This window comes from Somniosus microcephalus, chromosome 21, assembly GCF_052327205.1.
Source record: "Somniosus microcephalus isolate GS21.2 chromosome 21, FLI_Smic_1.0, whole genome shotgun sequence".
Classification (NCBI taxonomy): domain Eukaryota; kingdom Metazoa; phylum Chordata; class Chondrichthyes; order Squaliformes; family Somniosidae; genus Somniosus; species Somniosus microcephalus.
Window position 1 is genome coordinate 42,436,937 of NC_141007.1, and position 27,037 is coordinate 42,463,973.

The window sequence follows — 27,037 nt, forward strand, 5'->3', positions numbered from 1 at the left end:
CTTATAGGTATTTTAAAATTAATTTGTTGTTAACATTTTTAGCAAATTTACCAAGAAGATCAACTAGATGGAGTCTGTCATCTTTTTTGCACTGTTAGTCATGGAAACATGACAGTCCCTAATTAAATTTCAGCTTCCAGCAGCTCTGCAGCAGGATAAATGAAGGAAAAACATTGCACCTTTTAAGCAGCTAGCTCTACACTGACATTGGTGGTGTCCTGGGGACAGTTCTGCCATTCATGCTCATGGTTGTGGACTGAAAATGGGGATGAAAGAGAAAGTAACTTGGGAGGGAAGAGGGAAATGAAGTTGTATACCCTCACCATAGACGTGCTTTTTAACATGCAAACCTAGCAATGATGGAACTCGTCACAACTTGACAATAAATTACCACAGCAACTGCTGACTCCATTCCTCCCTCCCTTCTCTCCATTTCTCTCCCTGCACCCACCGATCCTCACTTTAACCCTTCGGTTTTAAATCAGTATTTAGAAAAGTGTGATAGAATCAAGGCTGAAGATTTCTAGTTCATTCCTTGATTTAGATTTTTAGATCTAGACTAGAAAAGTAATACCCATTGTCTTTGAGTCATCCAATATAATTATTAATAACACATGTACCAGATATGAGCAACAAAGAATTCCACAATATGTAATAAAAATTGTTCCTAAGGAACATTTCAAATTAACCAGAAGGTGGCTCATTATAATAGCTATTGTTTTCATGTACACAGAGCATCTGCACTGGTTAAGTGGGAAACACCTATTTACATTTTAGTAATGAAGACGGCTTCCTAATATATGAGACGTGTGATGCTCCTTGGCATTGGCTCCTTGGCAGTGGAGGACACTCAGTTAACAAGTTTTTTTGCTCTCCTACCTTAGTTATTAATTTTTCTTTTCCACATTTTCAGCTAAATAGTATTGTACAGTTTAAGAGTAATGGTCCATAAGTATGTTTATACTCCAATGACACTGTTGCAGACAAATGCTGACCAGCAAACGCTGGGGTAAATTTTTGTCTTCACCACATAGACGGAGTGGATCATCTGCTACCGTTAAAAAGAACCTGCCCAGTCTTAAACCATTGAAATTAATGGAATGAAAATCCGGCGGGTTCTATAACAGGTGGGCGATCCGCTCTGCCCGATTACCACCCATGCAGTGAAGACAAAACTTTACAGTCAGCATGCATGGAAAAGTTTGCTTCTCTAATCTTTCCACATACCTCATTCCATTTACTACTCTGGTTGCTCTTCCCTGCACACTCTCCAGTATCTGTACGGGAGTTTGTGGCAGGTCAACAACAATTGAACGCAGCACTCCGAGTGTGATTTGACCACTCGCTGTTCTTATTCTAGCTGTTTCCCATGAGCATTGTAGTGTTAGTTTTCTGTGTTCGTCCTCTGCCTTTCAGCCCATAATTGTTCTGAATCAAAGCATACCAAAAACTCAAAAATGCAGTTTTTAAATACTCGACTTATGTTTTGTTTTTAGACGCGCATTATTTCTTGTGAGGTATTTTCTTGCAAGCCCGATAGTTTTGCTCAGCATTTCATTGGAAATACTGTTCCCTTTCAGAGCTTCATTTGTAATGTAGTTTTCTGGCATGTAGTGACATGCTAAAACTCTCGCTGTTTGAGGCACTTTTATATTGGTGCCAGGATATTATGAGCGTGGCACTGAAGTGAACAACTACAACAAACAAGCGCCATTCTCGCCTTTCCATTGCAATGCCGGTGTTTATGATCCACACGAGCTTCCTCCCACTCTATTTACTTAATTTCACCCTATCAATATATTCTTCTGTTCCTTTCTCCATCACATACTTATCTAGCTTCCCCTTAAATGCATGTATGCTATTTATCTCAAGCACTCCATGCGGTAGCGAGTTCCACATTCTCACCACTTTGAGTGAAGAGGTTTCTCCTTAGTTTCTTATTGGATTTATTCATGACTATCTTATATTTATGGCCCCTAGTTTTGGACTCCCCTACAAGTGGAAACATCTTCTCAACATCTACCCGATTGAATACCTTCATCATTTTAAAGATCTGTAACAGGTCACCCCTCAGTCTTCTCATTTCTAAAGAAAAGAGCCCCAGTCTATTCCGCCTTTCCTGATAATTGTACCCTCTCAGTTCTGGTATCAGCCTTGTAACTCTTTGTTGCACTTTCTCCAGTGCTTCTATATCCTTTTTGTAATATGGAGACCAGAACTGTATACAGTACTTTAAGTGTGGTCTAACTAATGCACTATATAAGTTTAACGTAACTTCTCTGCATTTGAATTCTGTTCTTCTACAAATAAACCCCAGTGCTTTGTTTGCACTTTTTATGACTTTGTGAACCTTCGTTGCTACTTTTAATGATTTGTGTATCTGTACCCCTCGATCCCTTTCTGCTTCCAACCCATTTAGACTCTTCTATTCCAAGGAGTAGGTAGTCTCCTTATTCCTCCAACCAAAATGCACCACCTCACACTCCTCAATATAGAAATTAATTTGCCATTTACACACCCATTCCGCAAGTTTGTTAACGTCTTCTTGTATTTTGTCACAATTGTCCTCAGTATTAACGATACCCCCTAATTTGGTGTGATCCACAAATTTTGATATTGTACTTCCGATTCCCATGTCCAAATTATCTATGTAAATGGTGAGCAACAGTGGTTCCAGCATCAACCCCTGTGGAACACCACTTCCCACCTTCCACCAGTCTGAGTAACTACCATTAGCCCCTATTTCCTGTTTTCTGTTTTGTAGCCAGTTTGCTATCCATTCGGCTACTTGTTCCCTGACTCCACATGCTGTGACCATAGTCATGAGTCTACTATGCGGTACCTTATCGAAGGCCTTTTGAAAGTCCATGTGTATCACATCCACTGCACTACCCTGTCTTCTATTTCTGTTACTTCTTCAAAGAATTCAATAAGGTTGGTCAAGCATGTCCTTCCCTTTTGAAATCCGTGCTGACTATTCTTTATGATATTTTCGGTTTCTAGATGTGTTTCTATTACATCTTTGAGTGAAGATATCCTGCCAGAGACCTTAAGCTAAATGATCTATAGTTCCCTGAAAGGAAAGGGCTATTTATGTAAACAAATGAACCTACATCATATTCGTTTCTGGAGGTTTAAAAAAGTACAGCATCACACAAGTTGACATTTAGCTACAAAGTCAAATACTTCTGGGGGACTGGAAGCTATCCATTTAGCAGGAGAAGTGGGATGAAGAAGAATGAGTAAATAACTTCTAACCACAGAAATTGGAGAGATGTTCATTTTTAACTGTTTCGACTGACATATAAAGTTAATAAAGTCACTCTTCAACTGTTATCCATGAGACAAATGTATATTTAGCTTGAACCTTATTGGAACCTTTTCTTTTACTGCAGATTTGAAAGAAATATAAGGAAGTTCTGTAACATCCCATTCATTGTTAATATTAAAATGCATTTTATCATGATAGAATTATTTTGTGAGATCATGACATTTACTGGAGCTACATGATTAAGAGACCAGTTCTTCACAACCTAGCGGCAGGAACGTGATTAGATGACATTAAATTATGAATATAAAATAAGTTCACTTGCTGAACCTCACTGGGCTCATTTTACCTTTCAAACTAATCCTAAATTGGTATCTGTAGCCACAATAGGATGCTGATGGCCAGTGTTCACAGGCTGGCTTGCTTTTAAAATTCATTTTTAAATTGGTCTCCTGCACAGTAAAGGTTTCAACAGAAACATTTATTACTTCAAAATCTGTATATTCCAAATGTAAAGAAATGTATGCTGCCTCCAATAGCTGACCTGTAACATAATAAGCTGCCTATTTTAGTGTTTCAGTACCATAGTTAGTCATTTCTCTCCTTTTTCCCACCACATCTTTGCATTGTCTATAGAGTAAAAGTTGACCAAGCTTGCAAATATATTCTTTGGCTATTGTTCAGCAAGCATTCATACTCCCTGGGCCAGCTTCAGGCTGATGACATTACAAGACAGCTATAAGGCAGTTAGTTTGAGTAATCTGTAAAGCAATCATTAGTAATCACACACTAAGTATATAGAGGTGTCGAGGGAACTGTTTACCAGTCGGAGAATGCAACATTTACTGTGAAAGGCACCACTGTGGGGCAGGTGCTTATGGCATACAACAAACCTTCAAGGGTGAATTTGTTGCATAAAGTTATATTATTCAAAATTCCATGGCCAGTCAGTATTCTGTTAATCTAACCTAGAGTTTTAGCTGGGGCTATTTTGGTTGAAACCTCTTAGACTGCCAAATGTATTTAATTTTTGTTGTTTCATTCCTAAATAAGAATTTATGTTGTGCTTGAAAGAACACCAGCTTTCGCAGTTTTTAAGACAGAACAAGAGAACTCTTAATTTTGCTTATTAGAAGGGAGCAATTTGCCACCTCCTCAGAAATATCACCTTTCGAAATGTTTCGTAGGTTTGCTTGAGTACTTGTTTGTTTCTCTGAGTGGAGAGGAGTAGCTTTTTTGAGATGAGGGGCCCGATTTTGTGGATCGTGCGGGGAAATGGGCGGGTTCCCTGAATGTGGGGTTCCGACCTGAAAAAAAATGGGTCAGCTAGCTGGACGCAATTTTCCCTCAAGTGGCCAATTAAGTTCCAGCATGTGGGCAGCCTTGCTAATTGTCCATTTCCAGTCAGAAAGCCCCACAGTATGATGTCATCCTTTGTGGTGCTTTTAAAGTGTCCAGCAAGCTTCTCCACCTCTGCAGGCTTCTCAACCACTCTTGCACAATGGCAGAGGAGCCTGCACCAGCTGCTGCCAGCAGCAGAGGCCGAGCTGCGGCCAAATTCAACAAGGCGTCACTGCAGACCTTTGTGGATGGGGTAAGGGCCCACAGGGAGGTCCTCTACCCTTGCTCAGGGAGGAAGAGGCCTCCCAAAGAGTCCAGGGCTGCCTGGATGGAGGTGGCAGCAGAGGTAAACTCTCTACGTGTCACCCGTTGCACCTGGCTGCAGTGCAGGAAGCGCTTCCATGACCTTCACCGCACAGGGAAAGCAAGTACGAAGTTTCCATCACCCTCAACCTGATCCCCATTGCCTTTCCCCAACAGCACTCAACTTCAGCAATCCCTTCCTCCACATCCCACTTCACAGTCACTTCCATGCACCCTTACCCATTCCGTATCTCTCTATGCTCACATTCACATAACTATTCCACCATCCAGTCTTGTAAATAGTTTTAATGCCATCATTTTCCTGTACATAAAAAATCTGGTGGCAGCTGCTGCAGTTATGGTGTCTGTCATTTGGCGAATGGGGATATCACATAGAGGCCTTAGGATAACTTGCAGATGACAGCAAGCTGGTCAAATAGGTAGGAAAGTGTAGGCATGGGCCACTGTCCATGGTCAGTTAAGAAGCAGTGAGGCTGCAGTGTTTGATGTACCAGGCTACGCAAATCTGCCCAGGATGTGTGCGTTCCTTGCATTTCGCCCAGCAATGTTCTCACGCACTGGTGCCGCTGGTTGGCGGGCCTCTGCAGGATGCTCGTTTCCATCCTCCTCCTCCTCCTCCTCCTCCTCAGCATCATCCTCATCCGAGGAGGCTCTGTGAGGAGCCTCTTGGTTCTGCGGAATCGGCAAGCCACGACGCCGTGCCATGTTGTGAAGCATACAGCATACCACGACGATTTTGGAGACCCTGGCTGATGAGTACTGTAGGGCTCCACCTAATCTATCGAGGCATCTGAAGCGCATCTTCAGCAATCCAATGGTTTGCTCGATAATGCATCTGGTGGTAATGTGGCTGGAGTTGTAGCGCTCCTCAACTTCGCTGGCTGGTCTCCTCAACGGCGTAATTAGCCAAGAGCGCAGGGGATATCCCTTGTCTCCAAGTAGCCATCCTTGAAGTTCATTTGGCGGATTGAATAGCGGAGGCACAGTAGAGTGGCGCAGTATGAAGGAGTCATGGCAGTTGCCAGGGAACCTGGCACAAACATGCAATATCACCTTCTTGTGGTCACACACCAGCTGAACATTAAGGGAGTGGAAGCCCTTGCGGTTGACAAAAACTCCTGGATTGTGGTGGGGTGCCCTAAGGGCCACGTGTGCAGTCAATGACGCCCTGCACCCTTGGAAAGTCTGCCAGCTGAGCTAATCCACGCGCTCGTGCCATCACACTTGCGCGATCCCTGGTTAAATGGATGTGATTGTGCACGACGGCAAAGAGGGCATCGGTTACCTGCGTGATGCAAGTGTGTGCGGCCGCCTGGGAGATACCGCTGATGTCTGCTGCTGATCCCTGGAAGGAGACTGAGGCATAAAAGTTGAGTGCGGTGGTGACTTTGATGGCCACTGGTAAGTAGTGTGGACCTGGTGCTCTAGGCTCCAGGTCTTGCTGCAGCATTGCGCAGATGTCAGTCACAACCTCTCGCGAAAGTCGGAGCCGCCTGTGGCACTGCTGCTCAGTCATGTTGAGGTAGCTGGCCCTGTGTCTGTAGACCCTGTTTGGGGGGTATCTCCTGCGCCGACGGCCTTCCATGCGCTGGCCCCTTCTGGCCTGTGCTGCCCCAGGTCGCTGAGCCGCAGCCTGCTGGTGCTGCTGGTGATGCAGTTGCTGGAGTTGCTCCAGCCTCCTCTGCTGTTGGAGATCCTCTAATGCCAGGAAGGGAAGGAACAAAAGGCCTCCCATGCTTCTGGCAGATGACTCCGTTGAGGAGGCGCTGAGTTAGGGTGGTGAGAGGGGCTTCCCAGGAGCTCACACTGGAGAAGTGTGTCAGGCTCCAACTTTCCACAGCTGTGCCTAAGCCTTCAAAAAGTTCCCCCAAACCTTCAGCAACAAGGTCCTGCAGCCTGCAAATGCTGCCTGTTTAAATCTCTTCAGTCCTGATTGACCTGCAGCTGAAAGCAAGCAAGCCAACTCTGTTCACACCAGGTTTCATCAGCGGTGTTCCCACCAGGCGTGTTTTACGTGGGGAAAGCCACAAAATTGCGAGGGCCCTTGAAAATAGGTTTAAACATGCTAATAATTGGTCATTAGGCTCCCGCCGACCATTCCCGCCTGCGGCGGACGGGACTGATTCGGGTCCCGCTGAAACACGGGGGCGAAAGTCGGGCGGGGGGTGGGGGGGGGTCGTGACCCCCTATTTCTGCGATTTTTCGGCCCCCGCCCGCCTGAAAACTGTTGTGTATGTAATATGTATGTTGCTTTAAACCTATGGCCAGGGCAGCACTACTTTGTCGGGCGTAGTGATACTGTAGTACCACCCCTGGCCATAGGGGTATAAATAGTACTGTGGGTACTGATTTCCCCTCAGTTCCCGCCTGTTGGTATTAAGTAAAGACCTACGTTGAATCTTCCAAGCTGTCTCTTCATTATTGGATTAAGTATAGACACATACTTTACAAAAACCTGCCCGACGGCTGGGAGAAAATCGGGGCCGAGATGTCTGAATCGAGTGTTTTTAGTATGCTTGCTCTCATAACCGTGTATTTATCTTGTCTGCATTTTGATTCCTTTGCTCCCGATGAGGTAAAGGATTCACTGTTTTAAAGTAATAGGGCTGTTCATACCATGTAGGCCATAACACCAGGTCCGCTGATGTAGAATGACTGAACAAGGCAAATTCCACTTTTATTAAGTGGTTTTCAGGAATTTTCCCAAGTGCTTTGGGGATAAATCCTACAACCCTATCCATTATTCTATGGAAACTGTAAATATGAGTTCTTCATTTTACTTTACCTATATATTTCATTTATATCCATCACCATTTTAAAGCTGATTACGCAAAATGCACGAATTGGAGGTAGACATCTGGCAGTACTGGTGAAGTAGGGGTGAGGTTATCTGTATTTGGGAACAGTACTGTTCTTTGGTAGCAGTGGGAGCAGTCATAGACTTTGACAACATTATAGGATGGGGTTCTGACGAAAGGTCATCGACCTGAAACATTAACTCTGTTTCTCTCTCCACGGATGCTGCCTGACCCGCTGAGTTTTTATAGGATTTTCTGTTGTTATTTCAGATTTCCAGCATCCACAGTATTTTGCTATTGTTATAGGATGGGGATTTGCCAGAACTGTGGCTGGGAATTTTATGGAGTTTTACAGTACTGCAGTGAGGCAGCCTGGGTTTGGCAGCATGGGCTAAGTGAAGTACTCAAGTCAAGCAGAGTGAGAGGGCACGGGATAAAGGGACCAGTGCTGAGGGAGAATTGCAACGCCCTGGCCAAAGGAGGAAGACGGATTGGGGTGGCGGGGAGGGGAAAAGGAGAAACGTAGAACCGGGTTAGAGACTGGGGCAGGGAAGGCATGAAAGTTAAAGCCCGGGGGGAGCAAGGTGGAAGGTATTGCACAATGCAGGGGTGAGGGGGTAGGTACAGCTGTGTTAAGAGATCGGGGAGCAGGGGTAGAGATGTTGTAGTGGGGCTGGACTTCAGAAGAAGCAGCTACACTGCTGCAAAACAGTGACTCCAGTATGGTAAATCCAGTCAGAGCAGAGCTTGAAGGAGAAGGGGGATAGGAGGAACAGGAAGGCGAGAGGAAGAAGGAGGGAAGGAAGCAGGGAGGAGAAATGGCCCACTTAGCCTTATCTCCAAGGAATGCCATGGGTGATCCACTATTGTCTGATAATATTTAAAAGCTTTGAAATTCCTGGTATTATAATTGGTAAAATGAATCTCTGTCACTGCTTGTTTCATCATGTGGTGTGATGGCACTGCTTGTGAAATCACAGTTGCATTGTGGGAACCTGATCAGTCCTCTTCCCACACAACAAAGAAAAATCAAAGCAGATTGGTAAAAGTCTGTGTTTTCTGCAGATTAACAAACTGTGTGGTGTACTCCGAGGCAGTGGCACATCTTTGAGTTGAGATGATAACCTTTCTCGAGATTTATTATCAGGACTTGTGACATTACCTCAAACCTGGACGTGTTATTGTCTTTTAACTCAACACAGATTTTCTGTTGTCCGATATGCAACATGTTAGGAAACCTGAATTCTAAGCTTGTGATACAACGACGAGCTCCAGCAGCAGTTTTGTAGCCTGCAGCTTTTGTCATTTTAATTTATTTTCCCTGGGTTTCTGTGCTCACTTCAGTCTACAGTTGTAATTTTTTTTTAACAATTCCATTTTATTTTATCTTGTTTTCCTCTCTCTATTTTTCATCTTCATCTTATTCTGTCTTTCTCCTTACGTTTCTTTTGTTTTTTTTAATTAGTATTTCTTTCCATCTTGTGGGGTTTTTTTGTCCTAAGATTCTCTCATGTGTATTTGTTTTCCCTGTCTGTGGCTCCGATTCTATATATCGTCCTCTTTGTTTGCAGCACTTTTGTCTCAGTTTTTTCTTTTTTGGTCTGTTCTTGTTCTCGTTCTGTGCTCTTTGTCCCCTCTTGCATATTTGAAACTCCCTTGTGTCTGAAAGGCTGAGCAAGAGGTGCTCTGGATTTTGCTTGTTCCTATGAAACAGTGCACAGGAATTTTTTAGTTGTCGAATCTCTTCAGTCAGTGCATCTTTTTGAAGGAATGCTATGATACCAGGGATCCTATGTAGTAGATTCCTCTAGCAACAGATTAGGTCTTCAAAAATATTCAACAGCTAAAATATCAGAATAGATTTTTTTTGACATACTTGCACAAGAATTTTCTTAACTATTTTCCACGCTTTTGGGAAATGATTTGAATAATTATATTTTCATCATAGCAGGGGAACTATTAGGAGCACTGTTATAATCAGTAAGTGCCATAGTTTACAAACTCATTAAAACATTGTGATATCCGAGTGGTAAGGTCAGAAACTGAGAGAAGCGAGATATTAAGAACAAAACCCAACCGTTTATTTACCCGGTGTAGCAGAGAAACATCTCTTACAGGCTGCAAGCAAAGCACACAATTCTTACTGCACGATGGCAAGATGGAGGATTCACCTCTGAGTCATACCCACAATGCAATGCCACATTACCGTATAAACTGGTGTACCAGGACATTGAATACATGACCCATTACCTTAAAAACTGGTGAATGAGAACCCTTAATATTTGGCTCCATCTGGTGGATAACTTAAGCATTACATCCCAGATTACTATAAACATGGAGCTTTTTTTTTCATTCTAGTGTTTCTGGCAAGGCCAGAATTTATTGCCAATCCCTAGTTGCCCTGTGAAGGTGGTGGTGGGCCTCCTTCCTGAACTGCTAAAGTCCGTGGTAGTGGTGCTTTGATGCAACTGAGTGGTTTGCTCGGCCACTTCAGAGGGCAAGAGCCAACTCGGACTGGAGTCACATATGGGCTACACTGGGTGAAGACGGCAGGTTTCGTTCACTAAAGGATACTAGTGAACCACTTGGGTTTTCACAACAATCCGAAAGCTTTATCATCACTTTTACTAATAGCAGCTTTTTATTTCCAGATTTTTTTTAAGCGGAATTCAAATTCTCAAACTGAAATGATGGGATCTAAACCTATGTTCTCTGGATTATTTGTCTAGGCCTCTGGATTACTAGTCCAATAACATAACCACTATACTACCATACCCCTATTTTTAATGAATTAACAGAAGATAATTGTTTTGCTGCCACATTGGTCACCTCAGTTTCAAACTAGATTGACCATTTGTTATGGTTCAAGTTTATTAATAATAATAATAATTCAACTTTATTGTCATTGTACAATGCACAAGTACATGAACAACGAAATGTGATCTTGCAAGCTCCCATGAGTCCAGTACAAATAACATTAACATTAAACGTAAATAGCACCGTCCTGGGAGAAGCAAAGCCGCTGCGTCTGTGCGCGCCGCCATTCCATTTCCACCATTCCTCCTGTCCGACAATCTTCAGCCCAACGCCCGGGCCTGCTCACCAGCCGCCCCTCCCGGGGCTCCTTCCGTGACCTTCTCACCAACCGCCCCTCCTCGGGGCTCCTTCCGTGACCTTCTGCACCTGGTCTTCCCTGATGGTCACCCCTCCAGGTACTAACTAGGCCTGGCTCTGCTTAGCTTCCAAGCCTTGCCAGTGACCCTGTCCCTAGTCCCAGGAACAGGGCTTCAGTTCCTTTCAATGCAAACTAAAGCGTGACAAATTATATTGTCGCACCATTGTTATAACGATTATTTTATTTTAAATAGTGCTGTGTCTTGTTTCTATATTAAAACTGGGATAGTCAGCATCGGCTATTTGAAACTTGCAAACATTACCAGACCAGACTTTCCTGGTTTATTTCACTGTTGACTTGGACTCTTTAGTGAGCATTTTGAGTCATTATTTCAACCTTTGGAAAAGATGACATTGGACAGTGACAGTTCCAAATATGTGAATGTTACAAAGAAATATGAATGGGAGAATGAACTTTAGTGATGGTAAAGCAACTATGTCCATGAAATCCATATTCAATGGAGTAAATAAATTTATGCTGCAGTTATGTAATGCATGCCAAGGAACTGAAATCATCCCTTGGCTGGCAGCAGGGAGCTGGAGTGAGCTGTGGGCCAGTCCTGTCCTTTCTATCTCCTGTAATCACTTTTTGAATGGGGAAGGAGAGAAAATACTTTACGTAGCACAAAAAACTGACTTGTGTGGCTTGAGCATTGTTTATATTTTCTAACCATTTGATGGTGTAGTGCCAGGTTTTCGTCTATGTGACCTAAATTAAATCAGCCCAAAACTTTTAAAGTATGTGACCTTATTTTCAGCATTATACTACCACACACAGACACAGAATCACACAGAAACCCCACAGTGCAGATAGAGGCCATTTCGGCCCATCGAGCCTGCACCGACACATATCCCACCCGATCCCCGTAACCCCTACACCGACACATATCCCACCCGACCCCCGTAACCCCTACACCAACACATATCCCACCCTATCCCCGTAACCCCACGTATTTAATCCCCCTAACACTAAGGGTCAATTTATCATAGCCAATCAACCTAACCCGCACATCTTTGGACTGTGGGAGGAAACCGGAGCACCCGGAGGAAACCCACTGCAAATGCAACAAAGTTCCATTGGTAAATTCCTGATTTTTACCAGTTAATTTTGTTAAAATATATAAAATTAAGTTGTGATTTATATTGTTTGACATCAGTGAAAATGAGCTTCCAATAAATTTTTAATTTTGGTTATTACCAAATATAATTATGGTAATAAATGGCCATACAACAGATCTTAATTCACAGTGTTCTGCAATAAGTTTTGCCTCCCTCCCCCAAATACATTTGAAATATAGTTTATAGAAATGCTATTGTGTTCAACGGGTGATGAGAGTGTATGTATTGTGGAGCAGTTCACTGACCACTAGCTTAAGACTGCAGAATTAATCTAGCTTGGAACCAACAGGGGTAAGTGAGAAAAGATCAATTTCCCTGTTCCTGAAACAGATTAGAATGTAATTTTAGGAGATAAAGGGAAATCTTGGATATTGCTGATTTATTCAGCAAAAATTTTTCTTGCCCCATTTGCTTTTCCTTTTATGGATTTGAGAGATTCTTTGCTCGCTCTCTCCTAGTTTCTTTCTCTCCCACAGTCTCCTACTCTATTTTTAGCCTGCACCATCTCTCATTATCTCCCCCAAAGTATGTCTCATGCCCTCAGCTCCCCTATCCCCCAGTCTCTCATTCTCTTGTGATCGGTGCTTTACTGGTACCTTTTAAGAAATAAAGACTGGCATTTATTTAGTGATTTAGCACATCTCTCAAATATTTCAAAGTGCTTCAAATGCAATTAATTATTTTGAAATGCAGTGTGTTATGTAAGCAAACTTGGCTGCCATTTTGCACAAAACAATCCGCTAAACAGCCATCGGATAAATAACCAGTTAATTTGTGTTTGACAGGGTTGGTTATGGGGAATATTGGCCGGGACACCAGGAAAGTTAAATGCTGAGGTACAGAGGGATCTGGGGGTCCTTGTACAGGAAACTTTCGATTTACCGGCACCTGAATAACCGGAAATCTCGGTTAACCGGCAAAATTCAGGAGTAGGTTCAGGTAAGTTTTATTACTTGCCTTACTCGATCTGTTGCTGTGCAAGGGTGTGGCTGCAGCTGTTGCTAAGCTACAGAGACGCTTAGAACTTGTGGCCATTGTTCTGAACCCAACAGGGTTTGTTGCTTTATACGGAGTTCTCAGCTCCGTATCTTTTACTATAGCTTTCGGTTATCTGGAATTTTTGATGAACCGGCACCACATCGGTCCCGTCGGTGCCAGATAAAAAAAAGTTTCCTGTACATGAATCACAAAAAGTTAGCATGCAGATACAGCAAGTAATTAGGAAGGCAAATGGAGTGTTGGCCTTTATTGCAAAGGTGATGGAGTATAAAAGTAGAGAAGTCCTGTTACAACTGTACAGGACGTTGGTGAGACCACACCTGGAATACTGTGTACAGTTTTGGTCTCCTTATTGAAGGAAGGATATAATTGCATTGGAAGCAGTTCAGAGAAGCTTCACGAGGTTGATTCCAGAGATGAAGGGGTTATCTTATGAAGAAAGGTTGAGCCTATACTCATTGGAGTTTAGAAGCATGAGAGGGGATCTTATTGAAACATATAAGATTCTGAAGGGGCTTGACAGGGTAGATGCAGAGAGGATGTTTCCCCTCGTGTGGGAATCTAGAACTAGGGGGCACAATTTCAGAATAAGAGGGCACCCATTTAAATCGGAAATGAGGAGGAATTTCTTCACTCAGAGGGTCGTGAATCTTTGGAATTCTCTTCCCCAGAGAGCTGGGGAGGCTGTGTCATTGTAAATATTTAAGATGGAGATAGACAGGTTTTTGAAAGGCATGGGAGTCTAGGGTTATGGGGAGTGGGCAGCGAAGTGGAGTTGAGGCCACGATCAGATCAGCCATGATCTTATTGAATGGCGGAGCAGGCTCGAGGGGCCAAATGACCTACTCCTACTCCTACGTCTTATGTTCTTATGTTCCTTGGGACCTTTAACGTCCATCTGATCCACTGTAACAGGAAGACTGACTCTCTGTTTAACATTTCATCCAAAGGACAGCAACAGCGCAGCATTCCCTCAGTAAGGCACTGGTGTTTCAGCTAAGATTAAGTCCTCATATCTTGGAGTGGAAGTTTTTTCCCAAAACCACCAGATTCAGAGGCAAGAGTGCCACCAACAGAGCCATGCTTTTTTTGTTTGTTTGAAGCCACCAGCTAAAACAGTTCTAGTTGATCAAAAGGAAAACATTGTTTAAGGAGATTGACCTTCTTCCACTGCAAAGTGACATCTCGAGGCAGTTTTTTCATTACTGAAAGAGCCCGTCTGCCTTTTATGTGTTTTTATATTTCTGGGGGGGGCGGGGGGGAAACCAAATGGCACAACTGATTCACGGTGGAAGTGGCATTTGAACTTTCTGAGAACGCGGCAAGGTAAACTGGACCAGGACAGAAAAATAACAAACAAAGAATGAATATCCATAAAACATAGCGGGGGCAATTAAAACCAATTGGAGCTGGATTGAGTGACTTTTTTCCACACAGTTTGGATGATTTCTAGTTTATGGTGGTTTATTCATTAAAATAATAAGTAGATGCATCTTCCAAAGCACTAAACTTCCCTCTGCATGATATTATTGCCATTTTGTATGTGCAGCCATAATGGGACTACAGCTACAAAAACTATTTCCCTTTTAGTTAAAAACCTGTCCATCCTTGAGGAGGTTGTGACTAATCCCTGCTGGGTGGCTGCATGAGTGCTGAGGACGATACGCAACTTTGTGGCGTTGGTGTGTCTGATCAATCTGCTGTAGACCAATAGGTCAGGTAGTGGATGGCCCGCTGGTGGTTATAAATTAAGTACAAGTGAGCCTGTCTGTCTGTAAACTGGTGGATCGTGCCGAGCAGCAGGTAGAAGCTGCGGTAAACGACATCAATGGGAGAAGACTTCTTTTTAATTCAAATTAACAAAAAGTTTTTCAAAATAACCAAATGATGATTTGTTGGAAACGCAACAGGCATTTAAATGCATCAAATACATGACCTTTGATCAGTTAAGTCAGGACCTGCAAAGTAATCTTCAGTGACTGGCACACAAATGTCTTGGGAGCAATTGCCTTCAGGAAACTCCTATAAATAGGATGCTCATGTAAGTCCTAGTTTGTTGTGCTGTCACATTGCACTCCGGTATGAATAACATCAGATTAATGTGGAGTGAATTTAAAATAACTGTTGTGGTATGTTGTGAGAAGGATAGAGTGATATATTGCTTTATAAATTGTTTTAACTGAACTCCAGGTGTAAATAGTGCCTTTTAACATAACGAGGAAGGACCCGCTATACCTTTGTACATTTTTTTTCCTATTCGTTTACAGGATGTGGCGTCGCTGGCGAGGCCGGCATTTATTGCCCATCCCTAATTGCCCTTGAGAAGGTGTTAGTGAGCCGCCTCCTTGAACGGCTGCAGTCCGTGTGGTGAAGGTACTCCCACAATGCTGACTTTGTCGCAGCGGTTTGGTACAACGGAGTGGCTCACTAGGCCATTTCAGCGAACAGTTAAGAGTCAACCACATTGCTGTGGGTCTGTGAATCACATAGGCCAGACTGTGTAAGGACGGCAGGTTTCCTTCCCTAAAGGGCATGTGTGAACCAGATGGGTTTTTACGACAATCCGGTCACCATTACTAGCTTTTTAAATTCCAGATTTTATTTAATTAACTGTATTTAAACCCCCCCCCCCAGCTGCCGTGGCAGGATTTGAACTCACATCTCCGGATTAATATTCCAGGCCTCTGGATTACTAGCCCAGAAACGTCGTACCCCCCCATTAATTAGTAATCTCACTCCAAGGCCACAGGATAGTTGGTGTTGGAAACATGTTACACTGGTGCAGTAGGGGGTGCTCTTCTGAGCTTGGTGCTGAGGAGTGTTTTTGGGTCAGAGTGGTGGGAGCTTTACTCTGCATTCAGCTGTGCTGTACCTGACCTGGCAGTGGTTGATGCTACACTGGGTGCTTAAAATGGGAAGAGTTTCATTCCCAATAAAGCTGGTATCTTTGCTGAACATTCTATGTTCTTCGTACCACAGCTTTAATTTGAAAATACTGAAGGAAGGTTTCAGCATCAAAATAACAACCAAGGACAAGAAAATAAACATTTCCTGTGCTTTATATTTAATTCTGCTTTACAATACTTAGCAGTGGAAAGGTATAGAATTATTTTTGTAAATGATATATGACAGGCCATATGTATTTTCAAGACTGTAGTCAGCAACCAGTGATGTTGTTCACTATTGTTTTCTATATTTATAGAAATGTTGTGTTCCATCTCATAAGCCCAATAACCACATTAATTTCATGTAACACAACAATTTTTAGATTTTTAAAAAATGAGATGTATATAATTTACTTCAATTAAAAACACAGACAATATTAATCCAATATAACAACACAAATACCCAGTTCCTACATGAATTTATGTTAACAACTTAAATCAAGTGTCATTTATAAAACACTTAACAGTAGATTCCAGAAACCTGAAAAAAAAATGGAAAATGCTGGAAGCACTCAGCAGGACAGGCAGAATGTTTTTTTTTATTCGTTTATGGGATGTGGGCGTCGCTGGCAAGGCCAGCATTTATTGCCCTTGAGAAGGTGGTGGTGAGCTGCCTTCTTGAACCGTTGCAGTCCGTGTGGTGAAGGTACTCCACAGTGCTGTTAGGTAGGGAGTTCCAGGATTTTGACCCAGCGACGATGAAGGAACGGCGATATACTTCTAAGTCAGGATGGTGTGTGACTTGGAGGGGTATTTGGAGGTGCTGGTGTTCCCATACACCTGCTGCCCTTATCCTTCTAGGTGGTAGAGGTCGTGGGTTTGGGAGGTGCTGCCGAAGAAGCCTTGGCGAGTTGCTGCAGTGCATCTTGTAGATGGTACACACTGCAGCCACGGTACGCCGCTGGTGGAGGGAGTGGATGTTTAAGGTGGTGGATGGGGTGCCAAATAAGCGGGCTGCTTTGTCCTGGATGGTGTCGAGCTTCTTGAGTGTTGTTGGAGCTGCACTCATCCAGGCAAGTGGAGAGTATTCCATCACACTCCTTACTTGTGCCTTGTAGATGGTGGAAAGGCTTTGGGGAGTCAGGAGGTGAGACACTCGCCGCAGAATACCTAGCCTCTGACCTGCTCTTGTTGCCACTGTATTTATGTGGCTGGTCCAGTTAAGTTTCTGGTCAATGGTGACCCCCAGGATGTTGATGGCGGGGGATTCGGTGATGGTAATGCTGTTAAATGTCAAGGAGAGGTGGTTAGACTCTCGCTTGTTGGAGATAGTCATTGCCTGGTACTTGTGTGGCGCGAATGTTACCTGCCACGTATCAGCCCAAGCCTTAATGTCGTCCAGGTCTTGCTGCATGTGGGCATGGACTGCTTCATTATCGGAGGAGTTGTGAATGGAACGGAACACTGAATCATCAGCGAACATCCCCATTTCTGACCTTATCATGGAGGGAAGGTCATTAATGAAGCAGCTAAAGATGGTTGGGCCTAGGACACTGCCCTGAGGAACTCCTGCAGCGATGTCCTGGGGCTGTGATGATTGACATTCAATCACCACAACCATCTTCCTTTGTGCTAGTTATGACTCCAGCCAGTGGTGAATTTTCTCCGATTCCCATTGACTTCAGTTTTACTAGGCTCCTTGATGCCACACTTGGTCAAATGCTGCCTTGATGTCAAGGGCAGTCACTCTCACCTCACCTCTGGAATTCAGCTCCTTTGTCCATGTTTGGATCAAGGCTGTAATGAGGTCTGGAGCCGAGTGGTCCTGGCGAAACCCAAACAGGGCATCAGTGAACAGGTTATTGGTGAGTAAGTGCCGCTTGATAGCACTGTCGATGACACCGTCCATCACTTTGCTGATGATTGAGAGTAGACTGATGGGGTGGTAATTGGCCGGGTTGGATTTGTCCTGCTTTTTGCGGACAGGACATACCTAGGCAGTTTTCCACATTGTCGGATAAATGCCAGTGTTGTAGCTGTACTGGAATAGCTTGGCTAGAGGCATGGCTAGTTCTGGAGCACAAGTCTTCAGCACGACAGCCGGGATGTTGTCGGGGTCCACAGCCTTTGCTGTATCCAGTGCGCTCAGCTGTTTCTTGATATCACGTAGAGTGAATTAAATTGGCTGTGTGGCGGGAGCAAAGGAGTTAACATTTTGGGTGTTTTGACAAAGGCTGCACACCAGAAACATGACCTCTTCAGTCGTTTCCGCAGATGCTGCCTGACCTGCTGAGCGTTTCCGGCTTTTTCTGGTTTTGTTTTTGTCATTTACAAAATACAGTAAACTCTTGTTTAAATGGCACTTAATCATCCAGAATTCTTTAATAACCGGCAAAATTCAGGAGTAGGCTTTGAGGCCATCGCCCCAGAAGGAACGGGGCAGTAGTGTCCCGAAAATGGTGGGGAATGACTTACCACTTGTTCCCGCCGTCGCTGTGGGCGCTGCAATCTTCCCCGCACAGTATCAGCTAGCCGTCCAGCCAAAGAGGAACCCAAAGGTAAGTTTTACTGTATATTTGTGGGGCCAGAATAAGCAGGTTCTGCTCCTTCGGCTTTTACAAACCCAGCTTGGGCCATTGCCACTCCATGTCCCACCTCCCCTCCCGAGTTCAGAACACCCCCACAGAATTACCTTCTGGTCTGAGGCTGGCCGATATATAAATTGCCTCGGTAGGTGTACCTCTCAGTTATCCAGAATTTTTAATCAACCGGCACCATCCCGGTTCCATAGGTGCCGGACACGAAAGAGCTGACTATAATTGTTTTAGCTCTGCTTTACAAGAGCAAGAAGTCAGACACACTTCTAGTGTTGGTTGGTCACCATTGTGTAAAAGTGATCCTTTAACGTAGACATTTTACATAGAATATACAGCACAGAAACAGGCCATTCGGTCCAAGCAGTCCATGCCTTGTGTTAATCTGTGCTCTGGAAAAGAGCAGTACTCTGTTAGGCTGTGAGCTGTGCTGCTTTGCAGTTTGTCAGATCGTTTCACTGCATCAATTATAAAGAAGTACATTTTATATCTGTACAACTGCTTATAAAATTGGCTTCATGGTTTTCTTCTTGGTGATTTTTACCAGTGCAAGTGGGTGACTTTGGCCTCCGGTTCCCTCCAGCAAAGTGCACCAAGCAGCTATTCCTGCAGGGTGTTTGAGTGCTGCTTCATATACATCAGTCAGCACATTGAAGCTCTGTTAATGAAATGCTGTGCCATCTGAAGTGCTAGTAGTCAGAACTTTGCACCTCGGTATTTTTTTAATGTTCAATCATACACTGGTCTTGAGGACCGATGAAATAAATGGTGAATGAGGCAGTCCCTCCTCGGAACCATAAGGCACTCGGTCAATATACGGACAGAGAGGGAGGAGAATGCCTGCATCCAGTAGATACGCTGAAAAGAGGAGACAGAAGTCCTCAAACAGCAAACCATGAAATCAATTTTCTGAGCAGTACATTGTTGTTTTTCATTGCTACCAATAATGAATTAATAACACTAATTGACGTAAGAAAACTACTAGGCACTTGGTCTAAGCATTAAACAAAGCTTTAATCAACTGTTTTACAACATGGAGGTCTAGTTGTGTCCTTCACTAGTTTCTGTTAAGTATGTCCTGCACAAGCTGGGCCCGTGCCCGAGTATTTATACTCTCCCTGGACAGCGCCACCGGCAGGCCGCTCAGTATTATTTCATAAGTCTTTCTTTCATGAATGACATTATTACAGTGAAATTACTTGGGCAGACCTTAAGCTACCTCATTGATTCTTCCAGCTTTTCCGATTTGGTTCCGAGAGGGGAGGAAAGGGTCAAGTCAAGTAGTTCTAGGAGGGGGAGAAAGAGTTAAGTGATGTGTTTCTGGGATGGGTGTAGGGGGTTAGGCGATATGCTCTTATTTCGTTGAACTGTTGAAATATAATGAATTCTGGGTTGGCTGCTCACTGGAAGCCTACTTTTCTCCTCCTTTTCAGTGTATTTGCTGGATGGAAACATTCTTCCTCCACCCTTTTTCTTTATGTGACAGAGTCGAGGACCAATTTTTGGGGGGGAACTGGCTTGGTATTCCATAGCCATCTATTAACCTGCCTGTAAAGTCACAATGTGAGGTGTTGAGTTATTCTTCACACCACTTCCATATAGAAGGAGTGTAGATGTCATTAATTAATTCGAAGGTATGAGAGCGGAATTGAGTAGAGTGGATTGGGAAAATAGATTAAAGGGTAAGACGATACATGATCAGTGGTGTACATTTAAGGAGTTATTTTACAACTTCCAAAAAATATATATTCCACTGAGAAGAAAAGTGTGTAAAAGAAAAGACAGCCATCCGTGGCTAAGTAAAGAAATTAAGGATAGTATTCGACTAAAAACAAGGGCATATAAGGTAGCCAAATCTAGTGGGAGGATAGAGGATTGGGAAAACTTTAAAAGACAGCAAAAAATAACAAAAAGATTGATTAATCACAGAATCACAGAAACCCCACAGTGCAGATAGAGGCCATTTCGGCCCATCGAGCCTGCACCGACACATATCCCACCCGATCCCCGTAACCCCTACACCAACACACATCCCATCCTATCCTCGTAACCCCACGTATTTAATCCCCCTAACACTAAGGGTCAATTTATCATAGCCAATCAACCTAACCCGCACATTTTTGGACTGTGGGAGGAAACCGGAGCACCCGGAGGAAACCCACGCAAACACGGGGAGAATGTGCAAACTCCACACAGACAGTCACCCGAGGCCGGATTCGAACCCGGGTCCTGTAAGAGTTTTTATAGTTATATAAAAAGAAAAAGGGTGGCTAAAGTAAATGTTGGTCCCTTAGAGGATGAGACCGGGAAATTAATGGTGGGAAATATGGAGATGACAAAAACACTGAATGAATATTTTACATCAGTCTTTACAGTAGAAGACACTAAGAATATCCCAACACTGGACAAACAGGGGGCTAAAGGGGGGGAGGAGCTAAACACGATCAAAATCACTAAGGAAGTGGTACTCGGTAAAATAATGGGACTCAAGGCGGATAAATCACCTGGACCTGATGGCTTACATCCTAGGATCTTGAGGGAAGTGGCGGTAGGGATTGTGGATGCATTGGTAATAATTTTCCAAAACTCCCTGGACTCGGCAATGGTCCCGGCAGACTGGAAAACTGCTAATGTAACACCCTTATTTAAAAAGGGCAGTAGACAGAAGGCTGGAAACTATAGACCAGTTAGCCTAACATCTGTAGTAGGTAAAATTTTGGAGTCCATTATTAAGGAGACAGTAACAGGACATTTGGATAATCATAATTTAATAGGACAAAGTCAGCATGGTTTTATGAAGGGGAAGTCATGTTTGACAAATTTGCTAGAGTTCTTTGAGGAAGTAACGTATAGGGTGGATAAAGGGGAACCAGTGGACGTAGTGTATTTAGACTTCCAAAAGGCATTTGACAAGGTGCCACACAAAAGATTATTGCTTAAGATAAAAAATCACGGGATTGGGGGTAATATTCTGGCATGGATAGAGGATTGGCTATCTAACAGAAGGCAGAGAGTTGGGATAAATGGTTCATTCTCAGACTGGCAATCAGTAACTAGTGGTGTTCCGCAGGGGTCAGTGCTGGGTCCCCAACTCTTTACAATCTATATTAACGATTTGGAGGAGGGGACCGAGTGTAACATATCAAAGTTTGCAGATGATACTAAGATGGGGGGGAAAGTAGTGAGTGAGGAGGACATAAAAAACCTTCAAGGGGACATAGACAGGCTAAGTAAGTGGGCAGAGATTTGGCAGATGGAATACAATACTGGAAAGTGTGAGGTTATGCACTTTGGCAGGAAAAATTGTAGAGCAAGTTATTATCTTAATGGCAAGAAACTGGAAAGTACTGAAGTACAAAGGGATCTGGGGGTCCTGGTGCATGAAACTCAAAAGGTTAGTATGCAGGTGCAGCAAGTGATTAAGAAGGCCAATGGAATGTTGGCTTTCATTGCTAGGGGGATAGAATGTAAAAATAGGGAGGTATTGCTTCAGTTGTACAAGGTATTGGTGAGACCGCACCTGGAATACTGCGTACAGTTTTGGTGTCCAAACTTAAGAAAGGACATACTTGCTCTCGAGTCAGTACAAAGAAGGTTCACTCGGTTAATCCCGGGGATGAGGGGATGGACATATGAGGAGAGGTTGAGTAGATTGGGACTCTACTCATTGGAGTTCAGAAGAATGAGAGGCGATCTTATTGAAACATATAAGATTGTGAAGGGGTTGGATCGGGTGGATGCAGGGAAGATGTTCCCGATGATGGGTGAAACTAGAACTAGGGGGCATAGTCTTAGAATAAGGGGCTGTTCTTTCAAAACTGAGATGAGGAGGAACTATTTCACTCAGAGGGTGGTAGGTCCATGGAATATGCTGCCCCAAAAAGCTGTAGAAGCTACATCATTACATAAATTTAAAACAGAAATAGACAGTTTCCTAGAAGGGAATTAAGGGTTACGGGGAGCGGGCAGGAATTTGGACATGAGTCTAGGTTCGGATCGGTCATGGCCCTGTGGGTAGCGGAGCGGGCCCAGGGGCCGTGTAGCCTGATCCTGCTCCTATTTCGTGTGTCTAATTCTGTTAGATTCAGGAGATGGTTCTGTGATAGTGGATTGGCGGTTAGGATCAGATCAGCCATGATCTTATTGAATGGCGGAGCAGGCTCGAGGGGCCGATTGGCCTACTCCTGCTCCTATTTCTTATGTTCTTATGTTCTAATCACTGCTGTACGGTATTGGAAAGAGACTGTCACCCTAAGCCTCATCTCCCAAACCGGTTGCCTACTAGTCAACCTTTTGTCAATTTTCACAGAGGATGGGCAATGCATCACCAATGCATTACTTAATATCCAACCAAAATAGGAAGTCCAAAGGTCACTTTTGTAACGACTGAAAATAGAGGGTTATGCTGACAGAGGTAGATGAGGAAAGACAGGAGGAGGCTCGAGTGGAGCATAAACACCAGCATGGCCTGGTTGGGCTGAATGGCCTGTTTCTGTGCTGTATATTCTATGTAATCATATGTAAAATTTGCAGTGGACTGTTTATTCATAGCTGCATCTGTCATTCATTCTTGAAATCCAAGATAAGAACAAATATCATTAATGTTTGTTTTGTATAAAGAAATATATTTGTTTGACATAAAATATTATAACCAAGCTGCATCTGCCCGTGTTCAGTCGTTGTGCTTGCTGGACATTTTGGCAGTAAAACATTGCTTTCGTGTCTGAAATACCTTTTAATGTACTCTCAAATTATGCCTCATTAATATATTGCATGAATTGTACAAACTCTGCCCCCTCCCCCTCCCCCAAGTCTTGGTGTGGCGAAGTTGCGTTTGCTGTTTTTAAATAACGTTGCACAAACTGTAGATATAGAAAGTTGCCACTTTATGGGATTTATTTTGAAACGCACTTGTTTGGCTGCTGGAGTGATATTAGAGATTGTATTTCCACCTTCTCCTCCTCTCAGAATGTAGTACAGGAAACTCTTTTTTATCCCGCACTGACGGGACCGGCGTGGTGCCGGTTGATCAAAAAGTCCGGATTACAGAGAGGTATCCTTACTAAGGTACGAGAGCCCTGTACGCGGCCACAGATCCAGCCGTCCCTGTTGCATGGCAACAGGTGTAGGAACCCCGGTTACACGGCCACAGATCCAGGCGTCCCTGTTGCATGGCAACAGGTGCAGGAACCCTGGTTACACGGCCACAGATCCATGAACCCCGGTTACACGGCCACTAATATGAAGTAAAACTTACCTGAACCTACTCCGAATTTTGCCGGTTAAGAGAGATTTCCGGTTGTTTAGGTGCCGGTAAAAAGAGAGTTTCCTGTATCAGGATCAGTACAGATGTTCCAGCAGACAAGAGCTGGCAGCACAGAAAATGATCAGGCAGCACCCAGAGCTGTAGATCCCCCCTCACTGTTTCAAACAGCCGCAGGACTTTATTTTCTAAGTGTATCGGTTCTTGACTGAGATCTGGTACAAACAACTGATGATATTGCAGCCAAAAATCAAATTTGTAACAGCTGTTAAAAAGTGCCACTTACAGGAACAATTACAAAATTGGTCCCCACAAGCTCCCACAAATATTTTTTTTAAGTAGTGCTATATGTGTCTGGGTGCCTCACACTCCTGATTCTTTGTTTTATTTTCTGCTACAAGGCAAAGCTGGTTCTGTATAGTCGCAGCTGGGAATAAAAGAAAGCCATCACATCCGATTTGCCATTTCTATAACTGGTCATCCAAGAAAGCAGCGAAATTTTTTCAGATTCTAAGCAGTCGGTACAAGTCATCAAAGATGTCTTCTAATTTAAATTATACTCTGTTTAAAACAGTGCCACAGTCACGTAAATGCAAATCGCATTCAATTATAAAATATAATTTTTAAGAAGCTGTGTGCAAAATTACATTGGTTCTCTTTAGCAATCTAATTGAACAAATTAATCAATGAGCCCAACCATCTTCAGCTGCTTCATCAATGACCTTCCCTCCAACATAAGGTCGGAAATGGGGATGTTCGCTGATGACCGCACAGTGTTCAGCGCCATTCACAACTCCTCAGATAATGAAGCAATCCATGCCCGCATACAACAAGACCTGGACAACGTTCAGGCTTAGGCTGATAAGTGGCAGGTAACATTCGTGCCACAGAAGTGCCCGGCAATGACTATCTCCAACAAGTGAGAGTCTAACCACCTCCCCTTGACATTCAACGGTATTACCATCGCCGAATCCCCCACCATGACCATCCTGGAGGTCACCATTGAACAGAAACTTAACTGGACCAGCCACATAAATACAAGAACAAGTCAGAGGGTAGGTATTCTGCGGCGAGTGTCTCACCTCCTGACTCCCCAAAGCCTTTACACCTGCCTGGATGAGTGCAGCTCCAACAACACTCAAGAAGCTCAACTCCATCCAGGACAAAGCAGCCCGCTTGATTGGCACCCCATCCACCACCTTAAACATTCACTCCCTCCACCACTGGCGTACCGTGGCTGCAGTGTGTACCATCTACAAGATGCACTGCAGCAACTCGCCAAGGCTTCTTTGGCAGCACCTCTCAAACCCGCGACCTCTTCCGCCTAGAAGGACAAGGGCAGCAGGCACATGGGAACACCACCACCTCCAAGTTCCCCTCCAAGTCACACACCATCCTGACTTGGAAATATATCGCCGATCCTTCATTGTCACTGGGTCAAAATCCTGGAACTTCCTCCCTAACAGCAGTGTGGGAGTACCTTCATCACACGGACCGCAGCGGTTCAAGAAGGCGGCTCACCACCACCTTCTCAAGGGCAACTCGGGATGGGCAATAAATACTGGCCTTGCCAGCGACGCCCACATCCCATAAACAAATTAAACAAAATAGCCAAAATGTAGCAATGCACAATAAATTGATAAATTTGGGAACATACTGGCAGCAATAACATTAATTTGCTAATTTTACTATAAAAAAGCATCCAGCCTTCAAAAGAGAATTGGATAAATACTTAGTCATAGAGGCACAGAAGGAGGCCATTCGGCCCATCGAGTCTGTGCCGGCTCTCTCTAGAGCAATCCAGTCAGTCCCATTCCCCCGCTCTATCCCTGTAGCCCTGCAAGTTTATTTCCCTCAAGTTCCTATCTAGTCTCCCCTTGAAAACATTCAGTGTGTCTGCTTCCACCACTTCCGTCGGCAGCGAGTTCCAGATCCTCACCACTCGCTGCGTAAAAAAGTTTTTCCTCACGTCCCCCCTGTATCTCTTGCCCAAAACCTTAAATCTGTGTCCCCTAGTCCTTGTACCATCAACTAGAGGGAACAGCCTTTCCCTGTCTAGCCTATCCAAACCCGTCATAATCTTGTACACCTCCATCAAATCACCCCTCAACCTCCTTTGCTCTAATGAAAACAAATCCAGCTTCTCCAACCTGTCCTTGTAACTTAAAGGAGAAAAAACTGCAGGGATATGGGGAAAGAGCGGGGATGTGGTACTAACTGGACTGCTCTTCGAAAGAGCCGGCACAGACCCGATGGGCCAACTGTTCTCCTTCTGTGCTGTATTATTCGATGATTCTATATACAAAACATGAAGAAGAATGATGGTTGATTTCCCATCCTGTTGTTCTATTAATGTAAATAGCACTGCTATCCACAATATGATACAGCCATGTCATTCATAACTATAAACATCTACATTATTTTATATCATGTAATTGTGTTTCCTATTTAAATTGTACTGTGTGATCCTTTGCTCAGAAAAACAGTGTAGATCAGTAAACTTAATTGTGCAGTAACACTAGATGGCAGTGAAAGGATTTCTGATGAACTACTATGAGAGACGTACGTGAATCTTTCCAAGTAGAACTCACTTTTAGTGTGGAAGCAATCATCCTCGGTTCCGAGGGACTGCCTAAGAAGGAGAAGATGATAATAGTAGGTTGAAGTAAATAAGTATAGATTCAAGATTTTAACTACAACTTATGTTACTACATTATGTTTATGATGTTGATGGAGGTTATATTTGATTACTTGAGATCATTAAAGAAAGTGTTAAATGGTTGAAGTAGATTCATAAGAAAGACTTTCTGTTTCTTTAAAAATGTCTCAAATGAGCTGACTTTTCTATAAGCTTTTGCTGTAAGTATCATTTGCCTGGGTTTCTTAATTCTTCAGATAGTCTACCATGGGCAAGAAATCAATTATAAGGAATGCTTGCTTATACCTTTAAGAAATTCTTGTTGAGCACACGGCCCTTTGCCTTCAAGTTTACAGGTTTTTTCCATTGTCATTGGCAAGAATTGTATTTCTATTTCTTCCCCAAATGAGGTAAGCATTTTTTGTGGGGACAGGGTTACGAACCCAGGAATTATTAAACTTAATAAAGGAAATGTGAGCTCTGGTGTGATGTGATGAAAGGTTGCAGTATGCATCAGAAATCAATGTCTCTCGATTACAAGATGGCCCGACCCGAGCTGTAACTGGTTATTCTAATCCCTTTCAAAGAATCATAAATCCTGTCGGATGTTCAAGGAAGGTCGAAAAAGAGGCTG

At 43.6% G+C, this 27,037-nt stretch overlaps 1 protein-coding gene across 2 annotated transcripts in view; it reads left to right on the forward strand.

Moving 5' to 3' along the window:
* ogfod3 (2-oxoglutarate and iron dependent oxygenase domain containing 3) overlaps positions 1-27,037 on the forward strand; it is a 143,549-nt gene that overhangs the window by 110,862 nt on the left and 5,650 nt on the right. The window contains exon 9 of one of the 2 annotated variants that reach the window (XM_085963507.1): positions 12,810-12,895. The exons of the other annotated variant lie outside the window; for it this stretch is intronic. Coding sequence (XP_085819633.1) covers positions 12,810-12,859 — 50 coding nt within the window. The 3' untranslated portion in view covers positions 12,860-12,895. Of the gene's footprint in view, positions 1-12,809; positions 12,896-27,037 lie in introns of those variants that run through there. 2 annotated transcript variants of the gene reach the window in all.